The sequence below is a fragment of the Amphiprion ocellaris genome, chromosome 13, assembly GCF_022539595.1.
Source record: "Amphiprion ocellaris isolate individual 3 ecotype Okinawa chromosome 13, ASM2253959v1, whole genome shotgun sequence".
NCBI lineage: Eukaryota > Metazoa > Chordata > Actinopteri > Pomacentridae > Amphiprion > Amphiprion ocellaris.
This window is the reverse complement of record NC_072778.1, coordinates 18,959,763-18,983,711: the sequence shown is the minus strand read 5'-3', so window position 1 is coordinate 18,983,711 and position 23,949 is coordinate 18,959,763. Positions and strand designations below refer to the sequence as shown.

Below are 23,949 nucleotides of genomic sequence, written 5' to 3'. Positions count from 1 at the left end.
TGTTAATCTACCATTCTTTCGAAACATATAATGCAGCAATTATCTTCTATTTTACATCAATGATGTTACCCTGCTCGTTAAGGTCATTTCTTTCGCCATTTTACTGAACATAGAGGGAGTCAGTCAAGAAAATTAGTTCATGAAGTGACCTCCTCGCGTGTGGGTGTCTGGGTGTGTGCATGTCCCACTTATTCTTTAATGGAGATCGCGAATATAGTACCCCTAAAAGTGTTTTCTGTTAACAGGAGGTCCCGTGGCTGTCCTCCATTTGTCTGTCCCATATTTCCGCTTGTCACTTATAGCATTTATAAGAACCATCTGATTTTGAAGTTTTAATGTATCACATAGGCATCCATGATACATACTTTCAATTAAAGTAATTTGCATATACATGGACATTAGCTGGATTTCCCACATAGTCTCAACAATTATTCGAAAAGTATTTTTTTCTCTCTGCTATGACATGTTATTTTTCACATTGGACTCTAAGGGCCGCTGTTTCTCTTCAAAGCAAATATAAAGATTTAAACTGCAGTTACACCTCCTGCATTTCCTCTTATGTACCACGGAGAGCAGAGCATTCGGTCTTTATTTTCATCACGGATTGTTAGTCTGATAATTTCGTTCTCACACTGTGGATTATAAACACATCAAGAAAAAGACGATACTGTGTATTTGGCAGGTTTTTACCGACGCTTGGAATTGGATTGATTGCTTCAAGAATATGCATCTTATCAGCAGGGAACACACGGTTCAGTGGCAAGTACGGGCCTTCATCCTTGTTTTCCTCATCGAGGCGACAGTCTGCCAGATCCGCTACTCTGTCCCAGAAGAGATGAGAAAGGGCTCTTTTGTCGGAAATGTGGCTGAAGATTTAGGTATCGATGCTAAAAGGTTGAAATCAGGCGGTGCTCGAATTGTTAGCGGGGATAGCAGCGAGTATATTCGGCTGGATGTAGACAAAGGAATTCTGGTCGTGGGAGACAGAATAGATAGAGAGCAGCTCTGCGGACAGACATCGCCCTGTAGCTTGAATTTTGAAATGATTTTGACGAATCCAATGCAACTGCATAGCGTTGTAGTCGAAGTATTAGATGTTAATGATAATGCCCCCGCGTTTCATGAGAAAGAAATGCATTTAGAAATCCTGGAATCAGCTCTTCCAGGAACTGAAATATTACAAGTGAGTGCAACAGACCCTGATGTTGGTATCAACGCTTTACACGACTATACGTTACAGCCAAAAACGCATTTTAATATTAAGGTGCTGTCCAGCCCAAATGGGCATAAGTATGCACAGCTGTATCTTTCTGGTGCATTAGATCGTGAGAAAGAGGAGAAGCTGCTTCTCACGTTAACAGCTGTGGATGGGGGTGAACCACAGCGATCAGGTACACTGAAAATACACATAACTGTCCGAGATACAAATGACAATGCCCCCGTTTTTACGCAATCAGTTTTTAAGGCCTCAGTTAAAGAAAATGTTCCAAAAGAAACATTAGTGGTGAGGGTGAGTGCGACAGATGCAGATGAAGGGATGAACGGCCTTGTTACATACCACTTTAATCGTATGTCCAGTAGTGTTGCTCAACTATTCCATCTGGATGAAAACAGCGGTGATTTAACTGTAAATGGTGTTATTGATTACGAAGAGAATAAAATATATGAGATTGGCGTTCAGGCAAAAGATCAAGGTGGACAAAGCACATCAACGAATGTGATAATTGAGGTGACCGATGTAAATGACAATGCACCTATAATAACACTCACTTCGTTTTCTAGTGCTATAGCAGAGGATTCTCCGAGTGGAACTACTGTTGCTATCATAAATGTTAAAGATCTAGATTCAGGAAAAAATGGTAAAGTAGACTGCTCGGTTAACGGAAATATCCCGTTCGCAATCCACTCCTCTCTGAAGAATTATTACACTCTCGTCACAAACGGAGTCCTGGACAGGGAGCGTAATCCTGATTACAACATCACTTTCACGGCTGTGGATGAAGGCAGCCCACCACTCTCAACTAACAAGACAATAACGCTGAGAGTGTCAGACGTAAATGATAATGCTCCTGTATTTGAACAAAGTTATTATGAAGCTGATATCATGGAAAATAACTCCCCAGGATTATCTGTGTTTTCGGTGAAAGCACAGGACTCTGACTCGGGTCAGAACGCACGAGTCTCTTACCTGCTTATTGATACCGAGTTAAATGGCAACCCCATATCCACCTATATATCTGTAAACGCAGAAAGTGGAGTTATAGAGGCGGTGAGATCATTTGACTATGAGCAAATTAAAACCATAAATGTGTTTGTAAAAGGACAGGATGGAGGTTCGCCACCTTTAAGCAGCAATACCACAGTTAAATTAAATATTCGAGATCAGAATGACAACCCTCCTCAGGTCCTGTATCCAGTCCAGACTGGTGGCTCTGTGGTGGCTGAAATGGTGCCTCGTTCAGCAGATGTGGGCTATCTGGTGACCAAAGTGGTGGCTGTTGATGTGGACTCTGGACAGAATGCGTGGCTGTCGTATAAACTGCAGAAAGCCACAGACAGGGCTCTGTTTGAAGTGGGCTCCCAGAATGGAGAGATCCGAACCATCCGCCAAGTGAGTGATAAAGATGCAGTGAAACAGAGACTGAGTGTTATAGTGGAGGACAACGGTCAGCCCTCTCGTTCAGCTACAGTCATTGTGAACGTGGCGGTGGCGGACAGCTTCCCTGAAGTTCTGTCAGAGTTCAGTGACTTTCCACACGACAAGGAGTACAATGACAACCTGACTTTTTACTTGGTGTTGGCTCTGGCTGTGGTCTCCTTCCTGTTCATCACGTGTTTGGTGGTTATTATCTCAGTGAAAATCTACAGATGGAGACAGTCTCGCATCCTGTATCATTCCAACCTGCCTGTGATTCCATATTATCCTCCACGTTACTCAGACACTTTGGGGACAACAGGGACTCTCCAGCACGTGTACAATTACGAGGTGTGCAGGACGACAGACTCGAGAAAGAGTGACTGTAAGTTCGGCAGAGCTGGTAGTCAGAACGTGCTGATCATGGATCCCAGTTGTTCAGGGACGATGCAGCGGATGCAAAGTGAGAAGAGCATCCTGGATGAACCAGACTCTCCTCTAGAGGTGAGACTTTTTGACAAATTCATCCCCACCACAAATTATGCTTGCTTTTTTCAAAGGTTCATTTTACTTTTTGGGCTCATATGTAACAAGTAATCCATGAGGCATTTTCAGTTCAGTACAGCTCCACTGACACAAGTTTAAATGTCATTTTTGAACTGTTGCTTAATTGGCTGTGGAGCAGGAGGCTATAGTTGTGTTAAAGTGCGTGTATTGAATGTCGTGTTTCACTAGAACTCTTACACGTGCATGTTCATATCCATGGCTTCGTGGCATATGTATGATCATTCTGACAACTGTGCTTGAGAATCTGATTTTGAACAAATTTTCTGCCTGTGCACATGATATTCATGCTTTGGACAGTAAGGGACGCTGTTGGTCAGTGAAACAAGTATTCAGAGTTGACAGGATAGAGGCAGAGCCTTCTTTTTTCCGTTGAGCCAGTTGAGAGCACAAACCGTGGGCTTCGTACGCACGACGGGGGGCACAAATACGTTCAGAGCAAAGACTGCAACATCAGAGGATTACTTTATTCACCTGCCTTCGTTCTCTGTGGATTTTATACAGCAAGTTGTTTGTGTCATTTTTTTCTTATTTGTGCAATGGCGCTTGAGAAATCTCCGCCGTCGTGTGTAAAATGGCGTTTGTACAGCAGGTCAGTATGGTCGTTTCTGCTGTTCATGTGGTGTCTCACTCACATCGTGTCTGGCCAAATCAGGTACACAATTCCAGAGGAGATGAAAAGGGGATCACTTATAGGCAACGTAGCTCAAGATCTTGGTCTGGATGTGCAAAGACTTCGTTCTGGTCGGGCCCGTATCGTGACCAGACAAAGCATCCAGTACACAGAGCTGAAAACAGACAAAGGCATTTTAGTGGTGAACGAGAGAATAGACCGAGAGCAGCTTTGTGGAGACGTAACACCGTGCAGCTTCAGCTTTGAGGTGATTTTAGAAAATCCTATGGAGCTGCACCAAGTAACAGTAGAAATTACGGACATAAATGACAACTCTCCGATGTTTCGAAAGGACGAAATGAAATTTGAAATAAGCGAATCTGCCACACTGGGATCTCGCTTCATCTTACCCGGTGCAGAAGACGCAGATGTGGGCAGTAATGGACTCCAGAAGTACATATTAACTGCAAACGACGTATTTGGTTTGAAGCAGCATTCGAATCCAGACGGTCGAAAATATGCAGAGATGATTTTACAAAAACCGTTAGATCGAGAAAGTGAGCCAAAAATCTCACTGAAGCTTATTGCTGTTGACGGTGGAAATCCGCATAGATCTGGTACAGTAAATATAGATATTACAGTGCTCGATGTTAATGACAATCCTCCCGTTTTCAATCAGTCTGTCTACAGGGCTACGGTGTCGGAAAATGCATTAAAAGGCACCTACATCACTACAGTGAATGCAAGTGATGCAGACAGCGGATCAAACGGTCTTATTACATATAGATTTTCAAACGTGAAAGAGCAGGTGACGGATATTTTTTATTTAGATGAAGTTACTGGAACTGTAACACTCACAGGACAAGTGGATTATGAAAAGGATAAGAAATATGAAATTATGATTGAAGCTATGGACCAAGGAGGTCTGACAGATTCAAGTAAGGTGCTAATTGAAATCGTAGACGTCAATGATAACGCACCTGTCATTAATGTGATGTCATTCTCAAGCCCTGTGCCGGAGGATTCTCCCTCGGGAACCACGGTGGCAATAATTAATGTGATTGACGCAGATTCAGAAAAAAATGGCCAAGTTACATGTACAACGGACAGTATCCTCCCCTTTAAAATAAAATCAACATTACGTAATTACTTTGCATTAATAACAGATTCACCTTTTGATAGAGAAGTTGTACCAGAGTATAATATAACTGTAAGGGCCACCGATTCTGGATCCCCGCCTTTGTCAAGTACAACAACATTACGTTTAAAAATATCTGATGTTAATGACAACGCCCCATTATTTGATAAACGTAACTACGTTGCTCATCTTACGGAGAACAATTCTCCTGGTATGTCCATATTTTCCGTTAAAGCACGAGACATTGACTGGAATCAAAACGCTAGAGTATCGTACTTTCTCGAAGAAACACAGATCAATGGTAGTCCAACCTCTTCTTACGTCTCCATAAACACTGAAACTGGAGCTGTTCACGCAGTGCGCTCTTTTGACTATGAACAAATCAAACAGCTTCAATTAATAGTCAAAGCACAGGATGGAGGCTCTCCTCCACTCAGCAGCAATGTGACAGTAAAAATACTGATCCAGGACCAGAACGACAACCCTCCTCAGGTTCTGTATCCAGTCCAGACTGGTGGCTCTGTGGTGGCTGAAATGGTGCCTCGTTCAGCAGATGTGGGCTATCTGGTGACCAAAGTGGTGGCTGTTGATGTGGACTCTGGACAGAATGCGTGGCTGTCGTATAAACTGCAGAAAGCCACAGACAGGGCTCTGTTTGAAGTGGGCTCCCAGAATGGAGAGATCCGAACCATCCGCCAAGTGAGTGACAAAGATGCAGTGAAACAGAGACTGAGTGTTATAGTGGAGGACAACGGTCAGCCCTCTCGTTCAGCTACAGTCATTGTGAACGTGGCGGTGGCGGACAGCTTCCCTGAAGTTCTGTCGGAGTTCAGTGACTTTCCACACGACAAGGAGTACAATGACAACCTGACTTTTTACTTGGTGTTGGCTCTGGCTGTGGTCTCCTTCCTGTTCATCACGTGTTTGGTGGTTATTATCTCAGTGAAAATCTACAGATGGAGACAGTCTCGCATCCTGTATCATTCCAACCTGCCTGTGATTCCTTATTATCCTCCACGTTACTCAGACACTTTGGGGACAACAGGGACTCTCCAACACGTGTACAATTACGAGGTGTGCAGGACGACAGACTCCAGAAAGAGTGACTGTAAGTTCGGCAGAGCTGGTAGTCAGAACGTGTTGATCATGGATCCCAGTTGTTCAGGGACGATGCAGCGGATGCAGAGTGAGAAGAGCATCCTGGATGAACCAGACTCTCCTCTAGAGGTCAGTTGTTTCTTCCATGTGTCCTTTTTTATTTTACTTTACTCCATGAGCTGTTGCGCCTAACAACCCTCATTTTCAGAACCATGGACAGCAACTCACTGCGCCTCACTTGATGCAGTTTCTGTACTCATACATAGAACTTAAACAAAATAACATACATTCTCAGATGATACTATTATATTTCACATGCACATAATTTTTATTTATTTATATTGTGTATTATAGCTTAATTGCTTAATTGTACATCATGGTGTATTCTGCAACATTATAAATAGTCTAAATCATGGTTCCTAAAAAAAAAAAACCCTTTTGTTCTCTCTTCCAAAGGTTTTCTTACTACAAAACAACTCACTCATATTTTTCATAGTTTCTGCATATTTTTATTCTTTGTATTTGTTAATATTTTTGTACTTTGCAGTACTTACTGCTATTCAAACTGTATGTTCAACACTGCAGACTGGTGTGTTTTATTCACTGCCATATGTCGCAAGGGTTTTGTCTGTGGCTTAATTATGAGTGCATTGTGTGCTTTTATGTTCAAGCTTGGATTGATAAATCGCATCTATCAGTTTTAGGTGCAACTGATGCAACGTTTTTATTATTCTTTTGCCTCAGGCTGAAGATTGCAGAGAGAAATTTTTAATCTAATGGTGATTGACCCGGTTCTTTCCTCAGTTCGGACTCTAAGGGACGCTGTTGATCAGGAAAACAGAGGCTTGTGTCTGTGACAGAGTAGAGACAGAGTAGAGAAAGAGGAGAGGTTGAACACATTTCATACAGGAAGGCGTTCGAGGGAGAATCCGGTGCAGTAAAAAGACGTTTTTTATTTAAATCAACCTATTTTACTGGATATCGGGGCAGCAGTGTTGAACTGGACAGTAAATTGCGTTTTCATGTGTGACTGAATGAATAATTTTACCATTAGAATTGGGATTTTACTCTAGACGACATGGGAATACGCCAGCAGCGATGCAGAAAATGGCTGTTGTGCTGGACATCAACATGGCATCTGCGGATTTTCGTCTTGATGATTTCTACCGCAAGTGGCCAGATCCGTTATTCAGTACCGGAGGAGATGAAGAAAGGTGCCCTCATCGGTAATGTAGCGCAAGACCTTGGTTTGGATCTGACGAGGCTCCGTTCAGGTCGGGCCCGTATCGTGAGCGGAGAAACCACTCAGTACACCGAGCTGAAGACAGACAAAGGGATTCTAGTGGTAAATGAGAGAATAGACCGAGAAGAGCTTTGCGGAGACACAGCACCGTGCAGCTTCAGCTTTGAGATTATTTTAGAAAATCCTATTGAACTGCACAGGGTAACAGTAGAAATATTAGATGTAAACGACCACGCACCAACGTTCAAAAATAAAGTAATTAATTTAGAAATTAGCGAGTCTGCTACAGTAGGATCTCATTTCGACTTGGAAAGTGCATATGATCCTGATGCGGGGATTCACGGCTTGCAAAATTATGTTTTGTCCCCTAATGATAATTTTGCTTTGAAACAACATTCAAACGCTGATGGAACTAGATTCGCTGTTATGATTTTGCAGAAGCCGTTAGACAGAGAGTTGAAGCCACACCTGTCTTTAAAGCTGATAGCAGTAGACGGAGGAACTCCACAGCGATCTGGTACAGTAAATATAGAGATCACTGTTCTTGATGCAAATGATAATCCTCCTGTGTTTAATCAATCACTGTACAAAGCCACTGTGGCAGAAAATGCCCCCTTAGGCACCTATATAACTACTGTGAATGCTTCTGATGCTGACAGTGGTTCGAATGGCTTAGTTACATATACATTTTCTAATGTCAAGGGGAAATCAGCCGAAAAATTTGAGATTGACAGCGTCTCCGGCAGAATAACTGTTGTTGGTAATATTGATTTCGAAAAAGATAAAAAATTTGAAATAAGAGTGATCGCCAAAGACCAGGGTGGCTTGAGTGACGCAACTAAAGTTGTCATAGATGTCGTAGACATCAACGATAATGCGCCAATTATTAACATAATGTCCTTCTCCAACATGATTTCAGAGGATGTCCCTCCTGGTACAACTATAGCTGTTTTTAATGTTAAAGATGCAGACTCTGAAAGAAACGGTCAGATAACATGCTCATTAGATTCCAGTCTCCCCTTTAAAATTCAGTCTTCCTTGACTGATTATTACAATTTGCTCTCACATGTCGCTTTTGATCGTGAAACGAAACATGAATACAACATAACAATAACTGCAACAGATTCAGGGTCACCCCCGCTTTCTACAAAAACTACTTTACACGTAAAAATCTCAGATGTAAACGATAATGCTCCACGCTTTACCAAACCGGATTACTCAGCCTATGTTACTGAAAATAACTCCCCTGGGATGTCAATATTCAGTATGAGCGCCCGAGATTCTGACTGGAATCAAAACGCAAGGATCTCATACTTTCTGGAAGAAACAGAGGTTAGTGGCAGCCCGATTTCTTCTTATGTCTCCATAAACTCTGAGACTGGAGTTGTACATGCAGTGCGCTCATTTGATTATGAGCAGATTAAGCAGCTTGTATTCACTGTCAGAGCGCAGGATGGAGGCTCTCCTCCACTCAGCAGCAATGTGACAGTAAAAATACTGATCCAGGACCAGAACGACAATCCTCCTCAGGTTCTGTATCCAGTCCAGACTGGAGGCTCTGTGGTGGCTGAAATGGTGCCTCGTTCAGCAGATGTGGGCTATCTGGTGACCAAAGTGGTGGCTGTTGATGTGGACTCTGGACAGAATGCGTGGCTGTCGTACAAACTGCAGAAAGCCACAGACAGGGCTCTGTTTGAAGTGGGCTCCCAGAATGGAGAGATCCGAACCATCCGCCAAGTGAGTGATAAAGATGCAGTGAAACAGAGACTGAGTGTTATAGTGGAGGACAACGGTCAGCCCTCTCGTTCAGCTACAGTCATTGTGAACGTGGCGGTGGCGGACAGCTTTCCTGAAGTTCTGTCGGAGTTCAGTGACTTTCCACACGACAAGGAGTACAATGACAACCTGACTTTTTACTTGGTGTTGGCTCTGGCTGTGGTCTCCTTCCTGTTCATCACGTGTTTGGTGGTTATTATCTCAGTGAAAATCTACAGATGGAGACAGTCTCGCATCCTGTATCATTCTAACCTGCCTGTGATTCCATATTATCCTCCACGTTACTCAGACACTTTGGGGACAACAGGGACTCTCCAACACGTGTACAATTACGAGGTGTGCAGGACGACAGACTCGAGAAAGAGTGACTGTAAGTTCGGCAGAGGTGGTAGTCAGAACGTGTTGATCATGGATCCCAGTTGTTCAGGGACGATGCAGCGGATGCAGAGTGAGAAGAGCATCCTGGATGAACCAGACTCTCCTCTAGAGGTTTGACTTTCTTCTTTATAATTTGTTATATGCATCTGCAAGTCAGTGTTGTTTTCCCCCCCTTTTTTATTAATAATATAAATCAGTCATCATATCACAGCAGCTGCTCTGATAAACATTCCAACATAAAATATGTCTAAAAACGGATGGAAACTGGAGTATTTTTCTGAAAATAAAACTACACTTACAATGACATTATCCAGGCATTGGTTTTACAGTGTTTGCATTATCAGTATTCTCTGAAACCAAATAAATTTAAATACTTGATAATAACTAACTTCCCAAACAATGAACATGATTTTTTTTATCCAGTCACTTTATGTTGATTCCACAAGCAAATTGGCAAAATGTAGTATCTTTTTATTCATATTATTATACCTTTACATTGACTGTCAATCGGAATTCAGATGTCATAAACATACATTTACGCCTTAATTTTTGAACCGAGCTCTCCTTTCGCTGCACTGCTGTGCCTGTCAGTACCCCAGACGGCAGAATTCTGCAGACTTTGTTGTTGTGCATCATCCTCTTTTAACACTGTTTCATTTGTTCAGAGAGCTTTCTGACCTGTTTGCATCCGCGTTTAAAACAGGGAACCATATTCTTTTAATACTAAAAATGACACCTCGCGGACAGGCACGCGAAATACTTAGCAGTTTTCTGATTTATTAACTCTTTGCGATAAATTTCATCAAAACCAGGAGGAAAAAAAGCAGCAATGTCTGTGTTATGTGTAGTTCAGCACATCCAACTCACAGGGACGCTGTTGACCAGTCTGCTGAGATTTCAGAGCTTATTGCAGCAGTACCTCCCCCATCATCTCCAAATGTTACGGAGAGAGACAGAAAACATATCGAAAAGGCACAGTTTGGAAGAATGATATGATCAAACACGGACATACTAGGCGAAAATCGTTCATTGGAGTCTATATATTTTTGCCTTTCTCACTGACGTTTGTTCCTGAAATCCTTTTACTGGATAACGGATTTAATATTTCTTTTTTGTGGACGAGAAATCGTCGGACAGAACAATGACGCTGCGAGTAGGCCTGCTGTCGGTTCTCTCCGTTGTTTGTCTTCGCTCGGTTTTTGGCCAGGTCAGCTACTCCATTCCTGAGGAAATGTCGAAAGGATCTTTGGTCGGTAACATAGCGCAAGATTTAGGTTTAGACGTGAAACGGTTAAAATCAGGGAAAGCTCGTATATATACAGGAGAAGGCACAGAATACATCGAGCTGAATAAAGAAAGGGGAGCCCTTGTAATCAAAGAGCGGATAGACAGAGAAGCGCTCTGCGGACAGACGACGCCCTGCGCTCTTGATTTTCAAATCATTTTGGAGAATCCTATGCAGTTTTACAGCGTTACTGTCGAGATCACCGACATTAACGACAACTCTCCTGGTTTTAAAAACAGTGACATGAAATTTGATATAAGTGAGACGGTTCAGATTGGGTCAAAATTTGTTTTAGAAAAAGCTGTTGACGACGATGTGGGTATTAACGGGCTCCAGAGTTATTCACTGAGTTCAAGTGACATATTCATCTTAAATCCCTATCGCATAGGTGGCAGTAGAAATGTTGAAATGGTTTTAAAGAAGACTCTTGACCGAGAGAAACAGGACCGTGTCTCTTTAATATTAACTGCTCTAGATGGTGGCAACCCGCAGCTCTCTGGAACTATTCAAATTGTCATAACTGTTCTGGACGCAAACGATAACGCACCTGTTTGTTCTCCAGCGGAATTTAAGACTAACGTAAAGGAAAATTCGGTGAAAGGAACTGTTCTAACCACGGTGAGCGCATCTGATGCAGATGAAGGTCCACATGGGCAAGTACGATATTCCATCTCTAATGCTCCAAAGGGATCATCAGAATTATTTGATATAGATGAAGACAGTGGGGTGTTCACATTAGTGGGAAAGCTTGATTATGAGAAATTTCGGCATTACGAGATAGATGTTCAAGCATCAGATGCAGGCGGTAACGCAGATGTTTGTAAAGTTATAATTGAGGTGCTGGACACAAACGATAACCCACCAACTATTAACATTATGTCAACGTCATCCAGTATATCTGAGGATGTAAAACCTGGCACTGTTCTAACGATGATGAACGTCCAGGATCCAGATTCAAATGAAAATGGCAAAGTCCACTGCATTTTAGATGATCATGTTCATTTTAAAATCTCTTCAACATCAACTAATTTCTTCAGCATAGTGACAGACAGTGAATTAGACAGAGAGAGAGCCTCTGAGTATAACATCACTGTGACCTGCTCTGATGAGGGAGTGCCCTCCCTCTCCAGCAGCGTCACTCTCACCTTACAGATCTCTGATGTAAATGACAACGAGCCTCTCTTTGAGAGGAGCTCATATGAGGCCTGCATTGTAGAAAACAACACACCAGGTGTGTCTGTATTCACAGTCAGAGCCACAGACGCCGACTGGAACCAGAATGCTCGTGTTTCTTACATTCTGGAGGACTCCTCAGTGAACGGAGTGCCAGTCTCCTCATATGTGTCCGTCAGTGCTGATAGTGGAGTCATCCATGCAGTGCGCTCTTTTGACTACGAGCAGATCAAAGACTTCCAGTTCCGTGTGAAAGCTCAGGATGGAGGCTCTCCTCCACTCAGCAGCAACGTGACAGTGAAAATGCTGATCCAGGACCAGAATGACAACCCTCCTCAGGTTCTGTATCCAGTCCAGACTGGAGGCTCTGTGGTGGCTGAAATGGTGCCTCGTTCAGCAGATGTGGGCTATCTGGTGACCAAAGTGGTGGCTGTTGATGTGGACTCTGGACAGAATGCGTGGTTGTCGTATAAACTGCAGAAAGCCACAGACAGGGCTCTGTTTGAAGTGGGTTCCCAGAATGGAGAGATCCGAACCATCCGCCAAGTGAGTGATAAAGATGCAGTGAAACAGAGACTGAGTGTTATAGTGGAGGACAACGGGCAGCCCTCTCGTTCAGCTACAATCATTGTGAACGTGGCGGTGGCAGACAGCTTCCCTGAAGTTCTGTCGGAGTTCAGTGACTTTCCACACGACAAGGAGTACAATGACAACCTGACTTTTTACTTGGTGTTGGCTCTGGCTGTGGTCTCCTTCCTGTTCATCACGTGTTTGGTGGTTATTATCTCAGTGAAAATCTACAGATGGAGACAGTCTCGCATCCTGTATCATTCTAACCTGCCTGTGATTCCATATTATCCTCCACGTTACTCAGACACTTTGGGGACAACAGGGACTCTCCAACACGTGTACAATTACGAGGTGTGCAGGACGACAGACTCCAGAAAGAGTGACTGTAAGTTCGGCAGAGCTGGTAGTCAGAACGTGTTGATCATGGATCCCAGTTGTTCAGGGACGATGCAGCCGATGCAGAGTGAGAAGAGCATCCTGGATGAACCAGACTCTCCTCTAGAGGTTAGTCTCCAGAAAGAATGATGTAATTGATGGCATTTCATGTTGTAGACACAGCTACAGTTTTCTGTAGTGTTGTACATTGGGCCTCACATGAAAATGAATGTATTATGTGTACGTTTTGTTTAACTACTTTTTTTCAGAACTTCTACTTTTGTTCACTATAACATGCCTTTTAGTTAAATTCCAAACCCTTCATACCACTTCATTCAATAAGATTACTTCCATGTTGGCACTTGTGGAGCAATTTGATCATGATGTTTTACCTGAATATGAAATATGAGCAATTTATGTTATCAAAATCCTGCTTATCCTAATGTTTTCTGTTTCATTACTTGGAATATTGAAACAGGTAAGATTCAGTTATATGGTTCATTTAAATCATGAATGTGACATGTGTGCATTTCAATAAAGCAGGTGAAAATACACAACCAAGTACATCAATCCAACATTTTAAACACAGCAACCTGAATCATTTGCTATGCCAGGGAAGTTGTCAGTCTGCGTTTGCATTCTGAAATGCTATACCAGCAGCAATGACCATAAACAGTCTGTACTGCTTTGACAGCTTCTGGTTTAACTCCTCATTTTAATGAGATAAGGAGCCTCTGTCTCTGGATATATTGATTAAGGCACTTTGTAATGTTGGCCACATTGCTCCAAAATGTTTGGTCCAAATCAGTGATGGCACACAAATTAATGACCCATATAGCACTTGCCATGCAGACAAAACAAAACAAAAAAAGTCTCGAAGTTCAAGAGTATAGTACTGCCACTGAGGCTTTACACCAACTCTAAGTGAAAATATCCAAGTAAAAATACATTCAGACTTTGTGGTATCGCCGATTTAAAAAAGAAAAAAAATACAGCACCATGGAGAGCTCCTCAGTCTACTTTGCTCTCAAGGACCGTTTCAGGACATGTCATTGTTAGTTTGATTGCATGCAGTACTCAAAACAACTCCTACCACAATTTTAGATGCAAAGCCTTTTTTCTGAGCAGATCAGCTCTAACTTACTTTCCACTAACATTTTGCATTTGTTTAGTTTTGTTTAAGTTATTGGAGAACACTCTGAGAAGACATTACGAGTCATTTTAGCTTTAAATAGCACTGTGGAGTTTCACGAATATTTTTGCGTGTGCGTGTGCGTGTGCGTGTGCGTTTGTGTGTGTGTGTGTGTGTGTGCGTGCGTGCGTGCGTGCGTATGATGATGATGAAGATGACACCATTCCTCATAACTACTTGTATTTAAAACACTGGGGCCTGGTGTTTTTTCATCATTTCATGAGGTTTACCTTTATGCTCAGCTTCAAATGCAAATAATCCCAAGAAGTTGTAAAAGAAATATGCTGCTGTACTGATTTTTAGTGTTAAATTTAAGAAATTGCTGACCTGAACATTGAGAACACTCGGTTATTTTTCATCTTCCTCAGCATTTTGCAGTTCAGCATGATGGACTCTTAGGGCCGCTGTTGGCCAGTCTGTGTTAGTTGGGAGACGAGATCAGCAGTACCTCCCTCCATCATTTCAGATTCAGATCGAGAGGAAGACACAATGAAAAATACAGAACACGACGACCGTCGTTAATTTGCCTCAATTCGGACGGATAATATTGTTTTTTTGCAACCTGGGTAGTGATTACCTAAAACACAAGGACGTTAAAAGGATTACTTCCAAGGGGAAAACGTTTTGTATAGGAATATTAGACGGTTTTTATTTTACACGACCATGGCGGTAATAACAATAAGACGGCAAGTGCTTGCTTTAATGTCGTTTCTCTGTTTCTGTTCAGTGACTGGGCAGGTCAGTTATTCTATCCCAGAGGAAATGCCGAAAGGCTCTTTCGTGGGCGACATTGCTCAAGATTTGGGTTTGGATGTGAAGAGACTGAAATCAGGAAAGGCTCGCATTTATACGGGAGACAGCGCTGAGTATATCGAGTTAAATAAAGAAAGAGGAGTCCTCCTCATCAAAGACAGAATAGACAGAGAGGCGATCTGCGCAAAGACGGCGCCTTGTGCTTTGCATTTTCAGGTCATTTTAGAAAATCCAATGGAGTTTTATAGCATTACCGTCGAAGTCACAGATGTCAATGACAACGCCCCGATTTTCAAAAGAGGCGAAATGAAATTCAGAATAAGTGAATCGGCTGTTGTCGGAACAATATTTGTGCTCGAACAAGCAATAGACCTGGATGTCGGTTTGAATGGCCTTCAGAGTTATTTGTTAAAGCCAACTGATAACTTTGTTCTTAAGCTGCAAAATCAAGCGGATGGAAGCAAGATGGTAGAAATGGTTTTGCAGAAGCCTCTGGATCGAGAAAAAACAGATCATTTATCACTTGTATTGACTGCGATAGATGGGGGTGAGCCGCAGCTCTCCGGAGCTGTTCAGATTCATGTAAATGTGCTTGATAGCAATGATAATCCTCCGGTTTTTACGCAGAAAATATATAAATCCACCTTGAGGGAAAACTCACCTCCAGGAACGATAGTGATTACAGTTAGTGCCTCTGACTTAGACGAAGGATCGTATGCAAAGATAACCTATGAAATACTGAACTCTGTTGATGGTGCGTCTGAAATATTTGACATAAACGGAGAAACTGGTGAAGTTAAATTAGTCGGGAACACTGACTTTGAAAAGAAGCGACAATATCAAATACATGTGCAGGCCAGTGATGAAGGAGGACTAACGGACTCTAGTAAAGTTACTGTGGAAATACTCGATACAAATGACAACGTACCTGCCATAAATGTTATGTCAAAATCCAGCCTAATAACAGAGGACGTTCAACCTGGCACTGTTGTCACAATTGTAAATATCCAAGATCCAGACTCGGGCGAAAACGGAAAAGTTCAATGTGATATAAACAACAATATTCCATTTTCAGTTTCTTCTACATCAACTAATTTCTTCAGCATAGTGACAGACAGTGAATTAGACAGAGAGAGAGCCTCTGAGTATAACATTACTGTGACCTGCTCTGATGAGGGAGTGCCCTCCCTCTCCAGCAGCGTCACTCTCACCTTACAGATCTCTGATGTAAATGACAACGAGCCTGTCTTTGAGAGGAGCTCATATGAGGCCTACATTGTAGAAAACAACACACCAGGTGTGTCTGTATTCACAGTGAGAGCCACAGACGCTGACTGGAACCAGAATGCTCGTGTTTCTTACATTCTGGAGGACTCCTCAGTGAACGGAGAGCCAGTCTCCTCATATGTGTCCATCAGTGCTGATAGTGGAGTCATTCATGCAGTGCGTTCTTTTGACTACGAGCAAATCAAAGACTTCCATTTCCGTGTGAAAGCTCAGGATGGAGGCTCTCCTCCACTCAGCAGCAATGTGACAGTAAAAATCATGATCCAGGACCAGAACGACAACCCTCCTCAGGTCCTGTATCCAGTCCAGACTGGTGGCTCTGTGGTGGCTGAAATGGTGCCTCGTTCAGCAGATGTGGGCTATCTGGTGACCAAAGTGGTGGCTGTTGATGTGGACTCTGGACAGAATGCGTGGCTGTCGTATAAACTGCAGAAAGCCACAGACAGGGCTCTGTTTGAAGTGGGCTCCCAGAATGGAGAGATCCGAACCATCCGCCAAGTGAGTGATAAAGATGCAGTGAAACAGAGACTGAGTGTTATAGTGGAGGACAACGGTCAGCCCTCTCGTTCAGCTACAGTCATTGTGAACGTGGCGGTGGCGGACAGCTTCCCTGAAGTTCTGTCGGAGTTCAGTGACTTTCCACATGACAAGGAGTACAATGACAACCTGACTTTTTACTTGGTGTTGGCTCTGGCTGTGGTCTCCTTCCTGTTCATCACGTGTTTGGTGGTTATTATCTCAGTGAAAATCTACAGATGGAGACAGTCTCGCATCCTGTATCATTCCAACCTGCCTGTGATTCCATATTATCCTCCACGTTACTCAGACACTTTGGGGACAACAGGGACTCTCCAACACGTGTACAATTACGAGGTGTGCAGGACGACAGACTCGAGAAAGAGTGACTGTAAGTTCGGCAGAGGTGGTAGTCAGAACGTGTTGATCATGGATCCCAGTTGTTCAGGGACGATGCAGCGGATGCAGAGTGAGAAGAGCATCCTGGATGAACCAGACTCTCCTCTAGAGGTGAGGGCCTTTGATATAATAATCTGAAATAAAATTTGTTTTTTTTTCACTTACTTAAAACTAAGTGCCCTTTGGGCTCACATTTTACGCAATCTGAGGCATTTTTAGAACCACAGTAATGAACTGCTCCACTGTCTGGTAGTTAATTGTGCAGCTGCTTCACTCGTTGTAGAGCAGAGACCTAGTAAGTTTTCGTAATGTTCGAATTTGCAATTATTTTTCATTTAATTTCGCAACGCTTTGTTGTTCTATATAGACATATAACCCACTACTGATTAATTTTCACATTTTGTGTCTTAAAGTAATATACTTTGTTGGTCGCGGTGCCCAATGAACCTCCCCCAGCTTTTACCACGAGTTTGCATTGTCTGCATATGTCCATAAAAATGGAATGGCATTTACTTTTTTCTTTCGACAAGACTGGGCTTACATTTCCAATTCAATCAACATCACAAAGGTTAAATGTGCTGGTCTTGTCTTCAGAGTGGTGTTTTCTACAAGGCTGTATTCTAAAATTGGTTTTGAGATATTACATGTTATATTCGCTCATGTGTAGTAGATTTGAATACTTTTCCATTGACATACATTTTTGTAGTACATTAGATTGAGCTCTTAGGGCCGCTGTTGGACAGTGTGTGGATAGATGTAAGGCAGGTTTCAGCAGTACCTCCCCCATGATCTATTTTTTTTTTCTCTCGTCAGAGGATAAGAGACACGCAGTGCGAATATGACACAGTAGGACGATAATGATTGCCCACTCGGAAAGATGCAGTAAAATATAGTTCGCTGGTTACTTCCGTTTGTTGGATATACAATTGGATATACAGAGAACATTCGTGGATTTTCTTTCTATCGGAAAAAAAACGACTGGAGCAGGATTTGTGTCGTGTGAAAATGCCGGACAGAACAATGAGGCTGCAAGTGCTGTTGTTTCTCTCAGTTCTTTCTCTCTCATCAGTGGTTGGGCAGGTCAGCTACTCCATTCCCGAGGAAATGGCAAAGGGGTCATTAATAGGTAACATCGCTCAGGATTTAGGTTTAGACAGAAAAAGACTGACATCAGGCAAAGCTCGGATTTTTACCGGAGACAGCGCCGAGTACATCGAGCTGAACAGAGAAAGGGGAGCCTTGCTTATCAAAGAAAAAATAGACAGAGAGACGCTCTGTGGACAGACGACGCCCTGCGCGTTGCATTTTCAGGTTATTTTAGAAAGCCCTATGGAACTTTACACGGTTGCTGTCGAAATTACAGATATAAATGACAATACTCCAGCATTTGAGAAGTCTGACATGAAATTCAAAATAAGCGAATCCGCTGTGATCGGAGCAAAATTCCTGTTAGAGAGAGCAATGGATCCTGATGTCGGCATGAATAGTCTGCAGAGTTATTTTCTAACAAAAACTGATAATTTTGCTTTGAAGCTGAAAGATCAGCCCGACGGGGAAAAGATAGTTGAAATGATTTTACAAAAACCTCTTGACAGAGAAAAACATGAAGAGATATTTCTGGTGTTGACTGCTATGGATGGAGGGGAACCAAAGCTATCTGGCACAGCACAGATTCATGTTACAGTTCTCGATGCTAATGACAATGCACCCGTTTTTACAAAAACGGTTTATAAAGCTACAATACCTGAAAACGCAGCTAAAGGTACCGTTATAAGCAGGGTCAGTGCTTCAGATGCTGATAAAGGATCGAATTCCAACATAATGTATTCTATTTCCAACACTGCTGCAGATGTACGAGATATGTTTGAAATTAATGAATTAAATGGAGATTTGATCTTGAAAAATAATATAGATTATGAAAAGGCACGTTACTATCAAATACATGTACAAGCAAATGATGAAGGAGGACTAACGGATTCATGTAAGGTTACGGTTGAGGTGACAGACATTAATGATAACAAGCCAGTTATTAATATAATGTCACAGACTAATGTAATCCCAGAGGACTCTAAACCAGCAACAATTGTAACTATGGTTAATGTTCAGGACATAGATTCTGGAGAAAATGGTAAAGTTCATTGTTCGATTAATGAGCATATTCCTTTTACATTAAAGCCAACATCAAATAATTTTTTTAACCTAGTGACAGACAGTGATTTAGACAGAGAGAGAGCCTCTGAGTATAACATCACTGTGACCTGCTCTGATGAGGGAGTGCCCTCCCTCTCCAGCAGCGTCACTCTCACCTTACAGATCTCTGATGTAAATGACAACGAGCCTGTCTTTGAGAGGAGCTCATATGAGGCCTACATTGTAGAAAACAACACACCAGGTGTGTCTATATTCACAGTGAGAGCCACAGACGCTGACTGGAACCAGAATGCTCGTGTTTCTTACATTCTGGAGGACTCCTCAGTGAACGGAGTGCCAGTCTCCTCATATGTGTCCATCAGTGCTGATAGTGGAGTCATCCATGCAGTGCGCTCTTTTGACTATGAACAGATCAAAGACTTCCATTTCCGTGTGAAAGCTCAGGATGGAGGCTCTCCTCCACTCAGCAGCAACGTGACAGTGAAAATGATGATCCAGGACCAGAACGACAACCCTCCTCAGGTCCTGTATCCAGTCCAGACTGGTGGCTCTGTGGTGGCTGAAATGGTGCCTCGTTCAGCAGATGTGGGCTATCTGGTGACCAAAGTGGTGGCTGTTGATGTGGACTCTGGACAGAATGCGTGGCTTTCGTATAAACTGCAGAAAGCCACAGACAGGGCTCTGTTTGAAGTGGGCTCCCAGAATGGAGAGATCCGAACCATCCGCCAAGTGAGTGATAAAGATGCAGTGAAACAGAGACTGAGTGTTATAGTGGAGGACAACGGTCAGCCCTCTCGTTCAGCTACAGTCATTGTGAACGTGGCGGTGGCAGACAGCTTCCCTGAAGTTCTGTCGGAGTTCAGTGACTTTCCACACGACAAGGAGTACAATGACAACCTGACTTTTTACTTGGTGTTGGCTCTGGCTGTGGTCTCCTTCCTGTTCATCACGTGTTTGGTGGTTATTATCTCCGTGAAAATCTACAGATGGAGACAGTCTCGCATCCTGTATCATTCCAACCTGCCTGTGATTCCATATTATCCTCCACGTTACTCAGACACTTTGGGGACAACAGGGACTCTCCAACACGTGTACAATTACGAGGTGTGCAGGACGACAGACTCGAGAAAGAGTGACTGTAAGTTCGGCAGAGCTGGTAGTCAGAACGTGTTGATCATGGATCCCAGTTGTTCAGGGACGATGCAGCGGATGCAGAGTGAGAAGAGCATCCTGGATGAACCAGACTCTCCTCTCGAGGTGAGGTGGAATATATAAACTCTTTGTTTATACAACTGCTAATGTTCTGTACTAGGTTGGTTTGTTAATCTACCATTCTTTCGAAACATATAATGCAGCAATTATCTTCTATTTTACATCAATGATGTTACCCTGCTCGTTAAGGTCATTTCTTTCGCCATTTTACTGAACATAGAGGGAGTCAGTCAAGAAAATTAGTTCATGAAGTGACCTCCTCGCGTGTGGGTGTCTGGGTGTGTGCATGTCCCACTTATTCTTTAATGGAGATCGCGAATATAGTACCCCTAAAAGTGTTTTCTGTTAACAGGAGGTCCCGTGGCTGTCCTCCATTTGTCTGTCCCATATTTCCGCTTGTCACTTATAGCATTTATAAGAACCATCTGATTTTGAAGTTTTAATGTATCACATAGGCATCCATGATACATACTTTCAATTAAAGTAATTTGCATATACATGGACATTAGCTGGATTTCCCACATAGTCTCAACAATTATTCGAAAAGTATTTTTTTCTCTCTGCTATGACATGTTATTTTTCACATTGGACTCTAAGGGCCGCTGTTTCTCTTCAAAGCAAATATAAAGATTTAAACTGCAGTTACACCTCCTGCATTTCCTCTTATGTACCACGGAGAGCAGAGCATTCGGTCTTTATTTTCATCACGGATTGTTAGTCTGATAATTTCGTTCTCACACTGTGGATTATAAACACATCAAGAAAAAGACGATACTGTGTATTTGGCAGGTTTTTACCGACGCTTGGAATTGGATTGATTGCTTCAAGAATATGCATCTTATCAGCAGGGAACACACGGTTCAGTGGCAAGTACGGGCCTTCATCCTTGTTTTCCTCATCGAGGCGACAGTCTGCCAGATCCGCTACTCTGTCCCAGAAGAGATGAGAAAGGGCTCTTTTGTCGGAAATGTGGCTGAAGATTTAGGTATCGATGCTAAAAGGTTGAAATCAGGCGGTGCTCGAATTGTTAGCGGGGATAGCAGCGAGTATATTCGGCTGGATGTAGACAAAGGAATTCTGGTCGTGGGAGACAGAATAGATAGAGAGCAGCTCTGCGGACAGACATCGCCCTGTAGCTTGAATTTTGAAATGATTTTGACGAATCCAATGCAACTGCATAGCGTTGTAGTCGAAGTATTAGATGTTAATGATAATGCCCCCGCGTTTCATGAGAAAGAAATGCATTTAGAAATCCTGGAATCAGCTCTTCCAGGAACTGAAATATTACAAGTGAGTGCAACAGACCCTGATGTTGGTATCAACGCTTTACACGACTATACGTTACAGCCAAAAACGCATTTTAATATTAAGGTGCTGTCCAGCCCAAATGGGCATAAGTATGCACAGCTGTATCTTTCTGGTGCATTAGATCGTGAGAAAGAGGAGAAGCTGCTTCTCACGTTAACAGCTGTGGATGGGGGTGAACCACAGCGATCAGGTACACTGAAAATACACATAACTGTCCGAGATACAAATGACAATGCCCCCGTTTTTACGCAATCAGTTTTTAAGGCCTCAGTTAAAGAAAATGTTCCAAAAGAAACATTAGTGGTGAGGGTGAGTGCGACAGATGCAGATGAAGGGATGAACGGCCTTGTTACATACCACTTTAATCGTATGTCCAGTAGTGTTGCTCAACTATTCCATCTGGATGAAAACAGCGGTGATTTAACTGTAAATGGTGTTATTGATTACGAAGAGAATAAAATATATGAGATTGGCGTTCAGGCAAAAGATCAAGGTGGACAAAGCACATCAACGAATGTGATAATTGAGGTGACCGATGTAAATGACAATGCACCTATAATAACACTCACTTCGTTTTCTAGTGCTATAGCAGAGGATTCTCCGAGTGGAACTACTGTTGCTATCATAAATGTTAAAGATCTAGATTCAGGAAAAAATGGTAAAGTAGACTGCTCGGTTAACGGAAATATCCCGTTCGCAATCCACTCCTCTCTGAAGAATTATTACACTCTCGTCACAAACGGAGTCCTGGACAGGGAGCGTAATCCTGATTACAACATCACTTTCACGGCTGTGGATGAAGGCAGCCCACCACTCTCAACTAACAAGACAATAACGCTGAGAGTGTCAGACGTAAATGATAATGCTCCTGTATTTGAACAAAGTTATTATGAAGCTGATATCATGGAAAATAACTCCCCAGGATTATCTGTGTTTTCGGTGAAAGCACAGGACTCTGACTCGGGTCAGAACGCACGAGTCTCTTACCTGCTTATTGATACCGAGTTAAATGGCAACCCCATATCCACCTATATATCTGTAAACGCAGAAAGTGGAGTTATAGAGGCGGTGAGATCATTTGACTATGAGCAAATTAAAACCATAAATGTGTTTGTAAAAGGACAGGATGGAGGTTCGCCACCTTTAAGCAGCAATACCACAGTTAAATTAAATATTCGAGATCAGAATGACAACCCTCCTCAGGTCCTGTATCCAGTCCAGACTGGTGGCTCTGTGGTGGCTGAAATGGTGCCTCGTTCAGCAGATGTGGGCTATCTGGTGACCAAAGTGGTGGCTGTTGATGTGGACTCTGGACAGAATGCGTGGCTGTCGTATAAACTGCAGAAAGCCACAGACAGGGCTCTGTTTGAAGTGGGCTCCCAGAATGGAGAGATCCGAACCATCCGCCAAGTGAGTGATAAAGATGCAGTGAAACAGAGACTGAGTGTTATAGTGGAGGACAACGGTCAGCCCTCTCGTTCAGCTACAGTCATTGTGAACGTGGCGGTGGCGGACAGCTTCCCTGAAGTTCTGTCAGAGTTCAGTGACTTTCCACACGACAAGGAGTACAATGACAACCTGACTTTTTACTTGGTGTTGGCTCTGGCTGTGGTCTCCTTCCTGTTCATCACGTGTTTGGTGGTTATTATCTCAGTGAAAATCTACAGATGGAGACAGTCTCGCATCCTGTATCATTCCAACCTGCCTGTGATTCCATATTATCCTCCACGTTACTCAGACACTTTGGGGACAACAGGGACTCTCCAGCACGTGTACAATTACGAGGTGTGCAGGACGACAGACTCGAGAAAGAGTGACTGTAAGTTCGGCAGAGCTGGTAGTCAGAACGTGCTGATCATGGATCCCAGTTGTTCAGGGACGATGCAGCGGATGCAAAGTGAGAAGAGCATCCTGGATGAACCAGACTCTCCTCTAGAGGTGAGACTTTTTGACAAATTCATCCCCACCACAAATTATGCTTGCTTTTTTCAAAGGTTCATTTTACTTTTTGGGCTCATATGTAACAAGTAATCCATGAGGCATTTTCAGTTCAGTACAGCTCCACTGACACAAGTTTAAATGTCATTTTTGAACTGTTGCTTAATTGGCTGTGGAGCAGGAGGCTATAGTTGTGTTAAAGTGCGTGTATTGAATGTCGTGTTTCACTAGAACTCTTACACGTGCATGTTCATATCCATGGCTTCGTGGCATATGTATGATCATTCTGACAACTGTGCTTGAGAATCTGATTTTGAACAAATTTTCTGCCTGTGCACATGATAT

The 23,949-nt window shown here is 42.8% G+C and overlaps 8 protein-coding genes across 41 annotated transcripts in view; all 8 read left to right on the top strand.

Annotated features, from left to right (window-relative positions):
• Window positions 1-23,949, top strand: part of LOC111576782 (protocadherin gamma-C5-like) — a 353,923-nt gene that overhangs the window by 182,184 nt on the left and 147,790 nt on the right. The gene's annotated exons all lie outside the window — the stretch shown is intronic.
• On the top strand, window positions 49-3,341 carry LOC129350333 (protocadherin gamma-A5-like). Its single transcript, XM_055016528.1, has one exon. The coding sequence runs from the start codon at window positions 725-727 to the stop codon at window positions 3,230-3,232; it is 2,508 nt and encodes an 835-aa protein (XP_054872503.1). The 5' UTR covers window positions 49-724; the 3' UTR covers window positions 3,233-3,341.
• On the top strand, window positions 3,513-6,255 carry LOC118471158 (protocadherin gamma-A1-like). The gene has a single exon (XM_035953981.2). The coding sequence runs from the start codon at window positions 3,739-3,741 to the stop codon at window positions 6,238-6,240; it is 2,502 nt and encodes an 833-aa protein (XP_035809874.2). The 5' UTR covers window positions 3,513-3,738; the 3' UTR covers window positions 6,241-6,255.
• LOC111576770 (protocadherin gamma-A10-like) lies at window positions 6,669-9,562 on the top strand. Its single transcript, XM_035953980.2, has one exon. The coding sequence runs from the start codon at window positions 7,127-7,129 to the stop codon at window positions 9,560-9,562; it is 2,436 nt and encodes an 811-aa protein (XP_035809873.2). The 5' UTR covers window positions 6,669-7,126.
• On the top strand, window positions 10,188-13,693 carry LOC111566338 (protocadherin gamma-A2-like). Its single transcript, XM_023266887.3, has one exon. The coding sequence runs from the start codon at window positions 10,587-10,589 to the stop codon at window positions 12,996-12,998; it is 2,412 nt and encodes an 803-aa protein (XP_023122655.2). The 5' UTR covers window positions 10,188-10,586; the 3' UTR covers window positions 12,999-13,693.
• On the top strand, window positions 14,227-17,148 carry LOC129350340 (protocadherin gamma-A2-like). Its single transcript, XM_055016537.1, has one exon. It carries the CDS (start codon window positions 14,704-14,706, stop codon window positions 17,131-17,133), a length of 2,430 nt encoding a protein of 809 aa, XP_054872512.1. The 5' UTR covers window positions 14,227-14,703; the 3' UTR covers window positions 17,134-17,148.
• Window positions 17,719-20,421, top strand: LOC129350408 (protocadherin beta-16-like). Its single transcript, XM_055016876.1, has one exon. The coding sequence runs from the start codon at window positions 18,001-18,003 to the stop codon at window positions 20,419-20,421; it is 2,421 nt and encodes an 806-aa protein (XP_054872851.1). The 5' UTR covers window positions 17,719-18,000.
• On the top strand, window positions 20,514-23,716 carry LOC129350332 (protocadherin gamma-A5-like). The gene has a single exon (XM_055016527.1). It carries the CDS (start codon window positions 21,190-21,192, stop codon window positions 23,695-23,697), a length of 2,508 nt encoding a protein of 835 aa, XP_054872502.1. The 5' UTR covers window positions 20,514-21,189; the 3' UTR covers window positions 23,698-23,716.